Below are 15501 nucleotides of genomic sequence, written 5' to 3'. Positions count from 1 at the left end.
ATTGGCAGTAATTTCGGTCCGCTGTGGAGACTTACAGGAGGGCACTGAGCCAGCTTGTCGGCGGCCACCATCTGGACATTGAGGTGTTTGGCCTGAGACTTGCCTCTGGACTTGATGAGCCGCTGTAACACCTGAAGGCAAATGAGGACGAAAGGCAAGAAGGTCACGGCTGTTTTTGACAAACTTAAATTAAAGCTTTGTGCGTGCAGCACACAAGTTTCTCAGCTTTAAACAGGAGCTTCTTTTGGAGGTGGACAATTAATGTAATCTTAGAAGGATTCATTTTACACAAATACAGATAGATAGTAATGAATTTTTAAAACCCATTTTTAGATGAGACCCCATAAATGTGGGTTGAAAACCTCAAATCCTAAGGCTCAACTGGTCAATTAAATCTGCCATTGGCACTTATATATGATATCTAGAGCCTGACCAATATATTTCTCTTGGTGATTATAATCTGTTCTTGAAATATAGAGTATCATCGGGTATGTTGTCCAGTCAGCATGTGGGATTTTTGTTTGTTTACAGAAAACAATGCAGAAAAAGCATAACTCTTTTCCCTCCTATCAGTAAGTTGCTAACTAGTTTGTGAAAAAGAGAATAAACAATAACCCTGCTCATTTTAACACCAGCACACTGTATTTATTTGTGGTTATACTGGATATCCATCCAACTATCCATTTATCATGGAGGTATCCCAGCTGTCACAGGGTGAAAGGCGGGGCATACCAGAGACAGGTCACCAGTCACAACCATGCCTATGGTCAATTTAAAATCACTAGTTAACATAACATGCATGTATCTGGACTGTGGGAAGAAGCTCCGCTCCACGGGCCACCTTCGGACACATGACCTTCTTGCTGAGAGGCAACAGTGGGACCCCCTGCATCTCTGTACAACTGTGCATATAGAGTATATATAAATATGATATGAAAACTACTTTTTGTATTGAAATATACTTTTGTTTTATGTGTGCGGCAGGCTGCAATGTGCTACTACTGTAGAATAAACATTCAATATTTTCCACAAACTACCAGGTTCGTGCCACGTGGTGATATTTGATGGCTAATGTCAAACTTCTGTCATTAAATAGACTTTCTGTATGTCATAAATAAATATAACCTTCCCAAAATAAATGCTGCCACATCCAAGACCATTTTGGGAAGCATGAAAATCAAACAGCCGTGTTGCCTGAAATAATTTAATGCAGCAATTTTGGCTATTTTTACTTTTGATACAGAATATTTAGCTCGTACTATGTCTTTACATTCATTTGTGCAGTTGCTAATGAAGTTGAGTAATTCTACTCATTTAACTGCGATTTATACAAATACAACATATTAAAAGTTACACTTAGTGTATAAGAAGCAGCAGTTGGGTGTAATTAAGAGGCCAGGTGATAAAGAGCAATTTATTTTCCCCACTTCGAGTGTGATTTAATCTGCTGCCACTGTGATTTAAAGCTGGCATCTTGTGTCTGTTCATCAGCTATTGCTTTCTCTCATTTTCTGAGATGTGCTTTTTATTGATCACTGACTCATGAGCCTTTTGTACACTTGTTGAAGGTCGAAGTGATGAATCAGTCCTCTCACGCATTTTCTCACTCTCAAAGTAGCAGTCACGTCTGACATGCTGGATTTAAAGCCAGAGAGCAGTTGCAGAGAGACAATACAAGCGGTGACAAGACAGGACGACGTGAAGACAGACACACATAAACCAGCGGAGCTGACTAACACGTTTATGAGAGTACAGGGAACATCTGCTGAGCCGTTTTCTCACTGTCCTTATTTTCCATCATAGCACATGTACACTGGCAAGTGCATCTGTTCCTCTCTGTTCCTACAGACATCATTTCTCTTACCTTGGGTGAGGTGATCTTGACGTAGACAATGATGGGGGCGAGGGAAGTCTTTCCCAGCTGTGACGGGTGGTTGATGGTATCGGCGTCCAGAACCACCAGCTGTAACGTCCGCGCCAATTCGAAAATTCGCTCAATCTCACTCTGGACTTCAGCTGAAGGGAGACACAGAGGTCTGGGTTTATTCTTTTCAGAGCAGGAAATTATTTCTTATCAGTCGTCAGGGGGATTTATCATGATAGTAGCTTGTGTAACACTGGTTTGTTTTGCACTTTGTTTATCAGTGGCACACTTCCTCTTTTCTTTCTTTGCCACTTGATTGAAATCCCCCTATTTTCACTCCTTACTCAAAATCTGCACTCTCTTTTTCACCTTCTCATTGGGCGACAATCCTGCTACTCAAGTTCAACTTAGCCATTTCTTTGTTAGCATAACCAATAACTATATTTATGTTTATGGAAGTTTATGACCAAGAGGCTTAAGTCTAATCTTGTCTTTGTTTATTTTCCACACTGAGCAGTCCACTGGTGTCGTTTCCCCATTCATACTCACAACTGCAATTAATTTAAAGTTGGATAAATAAACTTTCATGCACCCGATCATAACTTAATAGCTGATTTCTTTCATGCATTCTTACCAGATCCCCTTAATGATTAAGTTCACTTCCGAAACCCCGATTAACACCAATATATCCTCTGTTGCTGACTTTCAAAGACATCACAAATCTTGTAGTGTCATCTAAAAACACCTCACAAGTTGTTTTGATGTGCCTGTGCAAATATATTTCATGATTACTGATAAAACAAAAAGAATAAAAACAAAAATGATCTCGTCTTTTAACAGCTGAGTTCGTTATCGCAGATCAGCTCTCTGCTAGGATGACAGAAAATGAACATAATAGGTCCCATTAATATTTATGCTTAATTTATTGCAAAATATTCACAATATTAAAGATACTCCTAACTCCATATTTTATTATGGACTGTCCTAGAGTAGCTGTGTACGATTTAAAGTTAAAAATACTCCTTATTTATCTTAAACCGAACAATGATGCATGCCTTAAGTTCATCTACTGCCTGAAAGAAGTTGTTTTAGCTCCACCCCCTCTCTCTTTAAGCTGACTCTTGTAATTGGCTGCCTCTCGTAAACACAAGTGATGTCATACAGATCCATGAGTGTAAAAAACATTGTCTTTTGGCTCATAGGGATTACTTGCCTTACTTTTGCTGGCCTCATTACTGGAAACTAGGGGCATGTTTAATGTGACCATCCACCACTGTACAAATATATATTTGACAGATTTATACCTGACGATGGCGCTAGATTAAAAAGGATCCCAAGCGTGATTTCAATTTATTTTGAATATCTGTGCAAATTTTTGCAACAATCCATCCATTAGTTGTTGAGACATCCCATTTTAATGTGGATCCCTAGAGCCACACTGAAAGCGTGGCTAAAAAATGATTATTAGTTATTATTAAAGATGAATTTTTATGACTGCTCAGAGTCCATCAGTCATATAGTTCGCCTTTTAAAAATCTGAGCCTGCATCAGTGATTTAGGGCATAGCTCTTTCTGCCTCACAGAGACTTAAATATTCAAAAGACATCATGACTTCAGGGACACGGCTTGGAGACTAATAGCTCTGAGTGAGTGAGGAGCCACATTATGTTACCTCTAACAGATACCGACTCTTACATCACACAAGTCCCACTCCAGCAGATGACGACGTGACTGCAAAAACAATCCTACAAATAACTCAGGAAGGCCCAGTCCGGAGAGAAATCACGGCCAAGCTTCATGACTTCCAGTCCCGACAGTCTGAAGATAACATGAAAACATTCCAGCCTAACAGCTCATTCAAAATCTCATTTTCCAACTTAAAAATGCCACAGAGGGTCACCAGTTTCACGTGTTTCCAACTTTTCCTGAAATCATTTCATCCATCTTAAAGGAGCACAGCTTCAAGCCAATGTCACTTTTGATGATAAAATTCTCTTAAAAAGCCTTAAATTACATAGAAAGCAAATGCATAACTCTTTGCTCTTTTGGCAGGAAAACAAAAGCTTTGAGAGACAAAATAAGAACAAAAGAATGACAAAACACACCCTGAGTGGTCCTTAACTTTAAAAGCTTTATGTTTAGTATATTAAATGAAAAAGTAGGTTTGACAAAGAGTTCGTTTTCTGAAGAAGCACAAAGTCAAAGTTATAGTGTGGCGGCTCTCTGTAATCATTAAAAAACTGTACTTTTAACACACGATGTGCTTCTATTTTATGCTTTTTCCTGCCTTCTTCCTCTGCTGTGGCTGCTGACTGATGCTTCTGGTGATACATAGCAGAGATTAGCCTTGTCACCTCTGTTTGACTCCGGAATCTGTTTCATTCTAATCACATCTAAACCCCAATCAACCTCAGTCAAATCAGAGCAGCTCTTGAACTTATTACTGCATGTTTGCGCTCCATCTTTCATCCCAAACAAAAGAGGCCAGCCAAGGCCATTCAGGGCCGTCTAGAGTTATCGTTACCATTGTCAAGAGTTTCTTTAATCGTTTCCTTCCTTTTTGCTACGTAAGCTGGTCTCCTTGAAAACATTATGAATCAAAACACCAGATGTTCCCAGGCGTAGATTTTCTAAGAAACTTACCCAAATTTGAGCGTGTGTTGGAGCGTTCGATGATGGCGTGCTTGCTGGGATTGTTCAGGACTGAGCGTTTGGCAAGAGAGATGTCCGCCGTGACTCGAGTGATTGATATTCTGTCACGAGAAATGGGAGAAGTAATCAGTAGATCTGGGCTTAAAACGAGATGTTGCTGAGGGCAGCAGTTTTTATCCACTGCTTGAGCACATTTCCTGAAACACTGCTGCAGTTCTCAAAGCATTAAGAGCAATCATCACGTCATTGAAAGCCCTGCATCATGCTCACTATAAACATTTAGGCTACAGCGATCAGGCATGACATTATGGCCACCTGGCTAATAGTTTGAGCTACCATAGCTTGTCTGTTGGATCGGAAAGCGGATCACTAGATAGTGACCACTGCAGACCGGGAACAGCCCACAAGAGCTGCAGTTTTGGAGTTGCTCTGACTTTGTTGCTCTCCTAATGTTCCCCTAATGTATCCCACCAACCCACTAACAGGTGCCATGATGATAATAATCAGTGTTATTCACCTCACCCGTCAGTGTTCAAAATGTGATACCAGATCGGCGTATGTGTGACTAAAATGAGACTTCCCTTCATTGTTGCTTTAAGTAAAGGCTCTCGTGTCATAAAGGTGGTGTCCTACACACAGGAACTCCAGGGTAAAGGGACAGTTCACTCTGAATTAAAATCTACATGTTTAACCTCTGCTGTGCAGTGCTGCTTGTTTTTGTTGATGTTTGGTTTCCCAGAATTAGAGATACTGGTTGTAGAAATGTTTGCTTCTCTATTAAATATACTGCAGCTGAACAGCACTTGCTTTGCGATGCTCAACGCTTCCAAAAATACATCTGAAGAACTCAGCAGCAATTCCTTTGAGAAACCATGACCTAGTTAGTCAAACAAAAAAATCCACCACCCCTGTTCTACTAAAAGAAGAATGTGGCTTGTTACCATTACAGCTCAACCAACTGGGACACCATTAATGATTACATCTTAACACGAGCACAAATGCCAAGAAAATATACTTTAGACTAATGTTCTTCATCTATTTATTTATTTCTCTTTTCTTTTAATGCTTATTGACTTGTTGCAAAGGCAGCTTCTGTGACAGCACTTCAGTCCCTGATGAATTTCCCTAAGCGGACAATGAAGTCGTATTGTATTGTTTTTCATTGATCGTGTTCATCAAATGCAAACAGTTTGTCAATACTGATACTATATCACAACTGCTCACCCTTCCCTGCAGACATTTGGAGGTGTTTTGGGGAGTGCTGTGCATGGTTTCACTAACTTTTCCAGATTTTGTAGATACAACGAACATGAGCTAAAGAGCCTTAACAGCTCAGTCAGTGGTTGAACACCCGGGGAGCTCTGCTGCATGTCATTCCTCCCCTCTCTTTCCTCTGTCTATCTGCTGTGTTATATAAATAAAGGAAAAGTATCCCACATAAAAACCATGTGGATGTTGTTAATGTCTGATCTGTATTTGCTGGAAAAACATTAACTGAAATAAAACTAACTAAAATAATATTTGTCCCTACAAAACTAAATAAAAAAAATACGAGAAATGTTTTCAGTTTAAGTCTTTGTCGGCTCGGTCAAACGTGTCAACGCTGTCAGGCTGATGAGGCTTTGGTGCATATGTTTACTGGGACTGAGATGTCTGTGTGACTGTGGTTGTCTGTAGTTGTTTGCTTTGCTGTACTGTGTCACGTCTTGCTCTGAAACTCCGGCAAAACCACCCATGTCAATAACAAAAACGAACACTAAAGCTAGCGAAAAACACAAAAACTGAAGAGAAATGAGCACATCCACTGTGGGAACTAAACGAAACTGCACTGAATAGAAATCAAACATGTAAAACTCCGGAAACGGCGCTATGAACAGTATGTGTTTATATTTGAGTTTGGGCATGTTACTAACTTTAGTAACACGAACTTTACACAAGATAAATTAAAGTTTAATAATTTAAACATTTATTTTATACATTTTGAGGATTTATAACATGTGTATGCTTATGAAAAAACATGTCTTTTGCAGCCCATAACTGAGGATTCTGTACCAAAGCAACAGGAGAGCGCATATAAAAATGCGCTGTGCATTTGAGACTCGCACACGGCGTAGGAATCTCGATTGCCAGGTGAAAACTGTGCCAAACCAACTAAGAAAAACTAACACCAAATCAAAGAGAAATGTCAGAGAGCAGCAGCAGGGAATTACTTACAGGTGTAAATTTGTTTAAAACAAATCAGCAGATCAAACGGTATTCTCCGCAGCTGCTGATGATCTGAGTGGATCTTTGTGTTGTGCAACTTCTAAACTAAAAAACCTCTCTGCTCCGGGTGGGAGGATGGACTCAGCATTGAGTAAGGAGAATCCTGCTCTGCTCTAGGGCCCATTATGGCCTATTAAGGACATGGAGAGGGCCTATTTAAAGCAGCGGCACACATCTCCAGGCCAAACAAACTTGTTACACACTCCCTCAGCTAACCTCGAGGGAGAGATAAATACCAGCCTATAGACTTAGAAGAGTGAGGAAGGAAGCGGGATGGGAGCTTGTGTTTTTAAAAAGGTCACAGGAAGCTTACCTTCCCTCAAATCTGTGTTTCAAAAAGTCAAACAGCGCTTTTTGCATCATGTCTGTCACCTGCAAACGAGATTCAGGGGAGAGAACAAGAGTCAATGAGTCAGGTTTTCTAAACTACTAAAGAAAATACTAAAGAAAATTCAGTGTTGTGTTTGGAAAGTTGAAGCTTTGATGCACCTCGTAGCCCTTCAGTGACGGTCCAACCAGAACCACGGGCCGCATGGAAGGCACAACGTCGTACGGAGGAATGTGCTCCGTCTTCAGAAGGAGAGAAGAAGAAAAACAGTTACACATTTATGGAGACAAAGTAAACGCTCACCATCACAAATCACTTAAGGGGGTGGAAAAACAACGAAGTAGACATTTTAAAAGCACTGAAACATTATGAACCATGAAACGGGACGTCCGAGCTGGTTCGGAAAAAAACAAACAAGCTTTGATTTATAACCGATTTGGCAGTTTGCTGCAGAAACTTTAATGATGACACTTCAAAGGAGGTTACCGTAAACGAAAAATATTTATGTATGTCAGATCGAGTCTCTCGTGTCATGGTTCTGATTCCGCTGAATAAAAGGGAAGCTAAATGATAGGAAAGGTTAGTCAGGGAGTGAGAAAGAAGCCCGAGCAGATCAACAGAAGCTTTGACTGAAAACACAAAATTAGGACACAGTTAGAAAAACTCGCTCACTGCTGTACGGACAAAAACGGACCTCAGTTTGTGGAACAGCCTGTTTTTAATCAACACTTAGACTGACCTTATTATGAGGTCAGTCTATATATAATATTTTAGAAATGTAAAAAATTATATTGTTATTGATGACGCAAATTAACTGAATTCATGTTTTTATACCCAAATTTGATCCAGCACACTGTAATCCTCGAAGAAAATAAGAATCAATCAAGCATAACATTTAACCACTAAAACTACATTTTCTTTTTGGGAATGCAAATAAATAGCTACATAATAACACTAACAACAACACTCATATTGTGTTTTACAATGGGGGCTTTTTTGTAAAACAGTAAGTTTGAACATTCATGAATAACATGCATTGAAAATACGGTTTTGATTGAACTGGTGCATTCTGTTAATTAATCATTACAGAAACATAAAAATGATTTTGATTATTACCAATACAGTTCATTTAAGGCTGAACACTGGGTGTTTGACTGTGAGGCTCTCCAGTGCAGAATGTCATGTGGTATGTTTATGAGAGATCATAGACTGATATAATCACACAACTACTTTTGTATTTTTACAATTTACGGTGAACATGCATATATTAATAAAGAAAAAAATTGTTGATTCATAGAGATGAAATTTTTTTATTTGCAACCCTATTCGGATTATTTTTCTAATACATTTATAAACTACTGAAACTTCTGATACATTCTTGCATTTGTGTTTTTAGTGAACTCGCTGTTTTAGTGTAAATTTGTGTATAATGTTTTTAAGACTGTCTTCTTAATCCTTGCAAATATTAGCATGTGGTTTCAGAGAGGAAATGCATTATGGTCTGTGACAGCGAGCCAATGACCCTCATACCTCTGTGTCCCGCTGTCTGGAAGAACAGCGTGTTTGAGCCGAGAAACAGAGAGAAGGTTTACTTCTGCTTTCTCTGGCTACTTAAAAGGACTGCTGACATTATTTTCTTAGTCATCCCTTATTTGTGCTCATGTCCGGGCGGTTCTTTCGATCTGTGTTATCTTTACGATAAGTGTTTCAGACGATTTATTTAGACTTTCTTGTTGCAGTCTGTTGCTCCGTCTTACTCATCCCTTCAGCTCTAAACATTTTCTATCTAGCATTCGCTGTCGTCAGTGAGCTTCCCCAGAGATGCTGTGGGAACTGATGCGCACTACTGCTGACTAACATGCCATCAATGAACAATGTAGCTCAGCTTAAATCCTTTCAGTAGCATATTTAACTTCTAGATTACATGGTCACTGTAATCATGGGAAACAAGCTCTACTATATCCTTAAGTCCCACAGCAAACAGCATTTATTTATTTCAGCTGTCACTAATGAAAAATATGAGTAGTGAAGCATAAGAATGGGCAAAGACATGCCCCACTGAGTTCTTGCTGAGAGTTTCATGGGAAGAATGATACAACTCTTCTAAAGCTGCCCATCAGCACCACAAATGCTTATAAATTCATTATTCTTTGCTTAATCCATATAAAGTGCATGAAACAACAAGCTGCTGCTTTATGAGGTTTTTATGTTGACCTACAGATATGTTACAAATAAAAAAACAGGTTTCAGTGTGCTTTGGCAGTCTCCATGTTTCCGTTAGTCTGCTGGAGGATTGGACCTGATTATGTTATAGTGAACTAAAGCTAAACCAAAACTAAGTTGAAATAACACTTCAATGAATTAAAAATAAAAGCAAGATCAAACTATATTATATGTTTTACTTACATAAATGAAATGTAACAGGAGTTTCTTTAGTTTTAATCTTTGTCATTTATCAAATGTGTCAGCAGAGCCACCCTGAGGAGGCTTCAGCACATTTTCAAAGGAGCTTGCAAAGAAAAGCGTCTGGACTTCTTTAAGTTACTTGAAGACGTTTCACCTCTCATCCGAGAAGCTTCTTCAGTTCTAAGGTCAAATGGTGCTGCAGTATATGATTTGGACCACTTTTTGCTTATAAAATGATTCAGTGACCCCTCATGTCCTGAAGACGAAGACTTTTATGATGTTGACAGAACATCCATATCTCCTGACTCTAGAGGTTAGGATTCAAGCTTTCCTTTAATTTGTCAATCATCATTTCTTGGCTTTTCATGTTTTCTGTTTTTATTCTCTTTGCCTTTATACTCTAGCTTCATATTGATAAAAGATAGGACCATGGCATTACTTTTCTCATCAATTGTAGCTCTCACCAAGAAACAAGCTGTTCACACTGAGATCCCAAATTTACACACAAAACAATTACAACACACAGGCTGGCAGGAGCGGTGAGTAGTGTGAGTACATTGGTGAGTCTATGCTTAGGAAATGCATTGAGAGTTTTTCACAGCTCAGACCATGAAGGTTATCCCCACACCCTGCTGTGCTGGTGCGGTGCACACAAAGACTTACCGACTTCTGCTTCTGTTTAGCTGTGGCAAGACGAAAGAGGAAAAAGAGAGAGGTTAGGAAAAGGCATGCATGCTAAGTGTGGTGTGAACGCCGAGGGACAAGGACGATGGTGTAGACAAACAGGAGGGGCGCTGCGTGTAGCTGAGCAGCCATAGGCATTTTAGTCAGAGCCGTGCGGACGGATAGAGAAGAAGGGAGGGTCGGGTAGCTCAGGTAGAGTTTACCTTCTTAAAGAAGGGCATTCGTTTCTCTTTTGCTAGGGGTGACATGACAGTGTTTGGACTGGCTTTAGGGGAGCGCAGGTTGACTGGAAGCTCATTGTCCTCGGGGTCTAAGCCTGTGGCGTCTATGTCAATGGCTACCCACACAGACAGACAAGAGCATCGTCACATGGAGGTGAAGACAGGAGGTCACAGGTAGCGGGTAGGATTTACATTGAAAGTAGCACAGAATGTAGGTACTACACAAAAAGTACATGAAACATGTAAAAGTACAGTTATGGCAAAAATAATGTTTGTTTTACTGAGGTTAGGAACACGTACATCTTACCTACAGCTGGATTTCAGTGACTAAATGTTGATTCAAAATACTAACAAATCTATTAAATACAAAATTGGACTTTCACCCCTGAAGCTGCTTACCAGATGAAGGAGGAGTAGATTTCCGTGAGTTAGGAACAACTTCACCTAAACTAGATGATGAGTTTGCTCCCAATTTACTGAAATGATAAATAAAATTTTTAACATTAGGCCAACAAAATTGAATATCTAATGATGTGCACATTCATAATAAATTATCTCAAAGCTAAAGCAAAGGACTTTGGTGTGCACGAGTCTGTTTACCTGGAGTGGAACTTGCCCTGCTTGGCTCTCTGCTCCTGGAGGATACGAGTGTTTTCAAGCTTCACTGGACTGGGGATGAAACCGATTTCACAGCCTTCTTTCACCAGGCGTCCTATCCACCAGTCATTGTTGTACTTCTACACATACACAAAATTCAAGAAAGTCATCTCAAACATCCTCCTTTTTATTGCTGCCGTCATCTTTCTTTCCATATGGCATCGACAAACTAGCGTACTGAACAACACTTCTAGCTCACCTCTTTGACATGGAGGAAGTCTTTAGCCTCAAAGGAGACGGCCATGCCTGGCACAGGGACATCATCGTCGTGACTCGGGCTGTAGCTGACATTTGTGCGGACGGCAAATGCAACTGGTTTGGTCTAGCAGAAGGGACAAAGGAGGGAAAAAAAGAAAATGTCAGATTTCACAAGCGATAATTTGCTTTCAAACTGGAGGAAATCAAGCACAGATTCTAACACGAGTGGGGAGACAGTTGCTAAAAGTTTTTATTTTAATCTTTTTCGAACACTACTGCCAAGCTGTGATCCTCGTCTTTGTGTGAGGTGTAAAAATAACCCCGGGTGAGAGATATCAGCAGCCTCTGACTCATCCAGACTTCGTCTAGTCTTCTCTCCACAAATGAGCTGCCTGCTTTTCTGTCTCTCTGCTACATGCTACAGCACTCACATGTTACAAGTTCAAATGATGCAACATGTTACCAACTGCAGCACCAGTAGTACAAGTACGCTCAAGCAAAATCAGCACTTGCGTAAATGGTAAATCATAAATCAATCCAGCATTCTTTACAAAGACAGAATCAATACTGACCTCCTTATACGATCACTGTAAAGCTTTTACTTCAAGACAAAAAGTCATTGAGATAATGCATAAAGCTAATAAAATGTTTCCAGGCAGGGAAATAACAATCTAACACTGCTGACTGTCCACAAACTGCATGAAACAGCACTGATGTAGCTGCACCGTTCAATAAAACCTCCCCTGCCCATAGTGACACGTTACCCTGCTACAAAAGATTAAGGATCACATCATATGCTCACATACAAACACTAAACTAGTTTCTGGGTTTGTTTTTGCAAGCCCAGAATATCCACTTAAGACACATATCCCTTTAAGAATTACATAAAATGCTTTCGGACATAATCTTGGAGCCAGTCTGGCGGCAGTAGCCTCAACAGTTGGCAACACGGTCATGCCCTCAACCAGATTACATTTGCTCTGCCTTTGACAGAGTGACAAGCACGACAGAAGTCAACTGAAAAGTCAAAATAAATGCACAAGGATCTAGCTTAGAGTAATCTCCCAGCCCAGACTTGCACGCTAAACATTTACCTGCAGGTGAAAGGGAGCAAGATGAGAGAGTGGATGTGCAATATTTAGCTGGAGGTCTAACCGAGATCACTAGATCAGAGAGGCTGATGCTATAATGGAGTTGGACTTTTTACACATTCCTAAAAAATGCCTTCAAGGGGCACAAAAAGTCTGGACTGCTGCAGCCGGTTTCCTCCCAATCTGATTTACTCTTAGCAACCCAAAAATAAAACGCACCATCACATTGAGGTAATTTCCATTTTGATTTCTGCATTAAAATGTGGACAGAAAGTATAAGAAAACACATTTATCTTTATTACCACTGGGTTTAGCATAAAGTGAAACCAAAACTAATTTATAATAGATAGAAGTGGAGCTCATGCTATATATTTTAAAAGCTCTATTATCTGATTTTATAGTCGTGGGAGAAGATGAACCCAACAAACACTTTAAACTTTTTAGTTTCTGATTAGGAGACAGATTATTTTGCCACCACTCGCGACTAGTCAGCTAATAAATGCTCCACTTCGTTCATTGGCTAGTTCATAACTGACTGCTTTTTCTGCTATTTGCTTTCAGGCTTTCAGCTTCATTGTTTTAATTCAGTCCCACTGCTCTTGCAGTGAACTTTTCTGTCAGGTAGGCAGCTATTTTCCCAGGTAAAAAGCGACCTTCTCAGAAAAAAAAATACAGTGAGCTTCCGCAGGGAACACAAACAAATGACCAAGAGCACTTACATGACTCCAAATGAATGATAATGTGACTTTATTTGTGGTGACAATATTGGCGCGTCATTACTGTGTTCATAACCAGTGGTCAAAACATTTATTCCAAGTTTCAAGTCTATCAGATAAATGCCTCAGAGAAACACAACTAGTGTGAAATCACAATAAACTATGAATGACTGTGTAAATAATACATTAGTCAAATCCTCCTGAGATCATTTTCCCACATGCAGGCAGCAACGTAAATATTCTATGGCTGTAAGCTGGAGTATGTGTGTGTGACGTCTCCATTGAGGAAATCATCCAATCCAGCGCGTGCACTGCCAAGACCCTTTGAGGACACAGAGTCCTTGGCATTTGCATGCAATGAGTCACATGCCTGAATGAAGGTATGAGGTCCATTGGTATACATATGTGTGCTCTCTCAGTAGTCTCCTGGACTGCAGCCTTTTTCCTCCCTTCCAGCTGCTCTCCTTCATGTTATCCATCATTTTCTTTCTATAGTCTTAATGGCACTTACAATATGCACACGTACATCTCTTGATGTGCCACCCTGTCTTTCAGGTGACTGTGGCGTCTATTCAGAATGACACTGCTCAACAGCATCTCCTCACCTCCTGACTGAGCCCATATGGCTCTGTTGCTTCTTATGTAACACAGGCTTTCATTATGGATGCCATACTGCAGTGAGTAAGGGAGAAGGACAGAGGCAGAGGGTTAGGGACAGGGTAAGAAAAAGAAGAGAGGAGGAGGGCAAAATAGAGGACATGGAATAGGAAGATTTAGTGTTAAAAAAAGGAGATGAAAGAGAAAGGACTGGGAATAAGGAAGTAGATAAACAGCACAAGAGAAGCCCTGTCTGTAACTGGGAACCCTATGAGGCATAACCAATTAACAACCGATGAAGCTAGTCACAATATCACGTCACCCCATACATATTTCATCAGGTAATACCTCCCAGTCCTCTTTCTGCTTATACCAACCTGCCCTTGATGTTGTTGATTTGCCTTCTAGCATGCTACAACCTTTCCTTTAGCAACACGCCAAGGATCTTGTGCTATAAATTAATTTTCCCACATTGTTTCACCTTGAATCTTGTGGATCAATTTGAAATAAATTCCCCTCTGCTCTGCGTGCCGGCATTAGGCTGTACAGAGAACTGGTAAAATTTATTATTATATGACGTGAAGGAAACCATAACTATCATTAATCTAGCGTGTGGGAAGATGTTTCTATAATTATCAAAGGCTCCTTTGGTATATACTTGTATATTGACTTGACCACTGCAGCTGGCAGTCCTATTATGCCTGGAGTTTATAGTTGGAGTGAGATTATGCTTTGTTTTCATAAATCAAGCCTTCATCCACATAGTCAAATTGCTTTTTGCATTCACGGTTGTTATGTTAAAGCTTCTTGAGTGACACTTAACTAGAGTGAGGGAAAATTGGCTTCATCTACAGCAAAAGAAATCTCCATTACTTCAAGTACGCGACTGAAGATTTAGAAAATACAACTGATATCCAACAAAAAGACAACATGATAAAAACAACCATAAACCATGCAGCAGTCTTTGGCTGTCAATACAATGTATGTCAAACTGTCACTCTTCTTTTACAGTACTGTGCAAAAGTCTTGAGCCACCCATCACTTATTTATATTTTGATGCAGAAATTTAATACAAGGCAAAAATTTGTACAAAGAAGTCTTTGTCTTGGAATAAAACTGAACTGTTTTGAATTCTTTGAACTCTTTCTTATATCGTATTTGAACATTTAGCCAATAACAGATAAGCATCACTCACTGACATTCAAAAATGTTGCTGATAGGCTGATATGTTTGCACAGTGCTGCCAGCCCTATTTCTTTATGTAATTTTCTTTGTAGAAATGATGCCACGCTGCTTCAATAGTGTCTGGACTCTGATGGAGCTCCACTGTGTGTTTTGTATCCAGGTATGTTTTTACTGCATCAGCAGTGTGTTTCTGTCATGCTAAAAAATGATGATGCTTTCCAGATGGTTTTGCACTTTGGATCAAAATCTGATGGTACTTTTCTGCATTAATAACTACATTACTTTTGACAGGCTCCCCAGCACCGCTGGTTGAATCCAGCCCTTAAACTATGACAGAGCCTCCACCATGTTTTACAGATGGCTGTAAGCACTCACTGTTGTACCTCTCTCCTGACCTCCTCCAGACATACTTGCAATGATTCAGAGTAAAAGCTTTAAATTCGGATTCATCACTTCATCAGACCTGTTGCCACTGATTTTCAGTCCAGTTTTTGTGTAACTTGGCAGACCTCAGCCTTTTCTCCCTGTTTCCCTTCTTGACAGCCATGTTTCCACTGAGACCATTTCTAACAAGGCTTCAGTGAACGGTAATCAGGACTGGATCAACTGAAGAGCTCAAAGCTCGATCTTTCAGGTC

The 15501-nt window shown here is 39.9% G+C and overlaps 1 protein-coding gene across 2 annotated transcripts in view; it reads right to left on the bottom strand.

The window, feature by feature from the left end:
• LOC102289395 (voltage-dependent L-type calcium channel subunit beta-2) overlaps window positions 1–15501 on the bottom strand; it is a 66191-nt gene that overhangs the window by 1766 nt on the left and 48924 nt on the right. The window contains exons 4-12 of one of the 2 annotated variants that reach the window (XM_005949998.3): window positions 11277–11399; window positions 11021–11157; window positions 10820–10896; window positions 10403–10536; window positions 7271–7351; window positions 7095–7153; window positions 4508–4617; window positions 1865–2016; window positions 36–131 (exon numbers count right to left, since the gene is read on the bottom strand). In XM_005949998.3, the coding sequence (XP_005950060.2) occupies window positions 36–131; window positions 1865–2016; window positions 4508–4617; window positions 7095–7153; window positions 7271–7351; window positions 10403–10536; window positions 10820–10896; window positions 11021–11157; window positions 11277–11399 (969 nt within the window). Of the gene's footprint in view, window positions 1–35; window positions 132–1864; window positions 2017–4507; window positions 4618–7094; window positions 7154–7270; window positions 7352–10178; window positions 10199–10402; window positions 10537–10819; window positions 10897–11020; window positions 11158–11276; window positions 11400–15501 lie in introns of both variants that reach the window. The other variant, XM_014330199.2, reaches the window with a different exon arrangement.

This window comes from Haplochromis burtoni, unplaced genomic scaffold (assembly GCF_018398535.1).
Source record: "Haplochromis burtoni strain Fernald_Lab_line unplaced genomic scaffold, NCSU_Asbu1 Contig_705, whole genome shotgun sequence".
Lineage (NCBI taxonomy): Eukaryota > Metazoa > Chordata > Actinopteri > Cichliformes > Cichlidae > Haplochromis > Haplochromis burtoni.
This window is presented reverse-complemented; position numbering and strand designations above follow the sequence as displayed.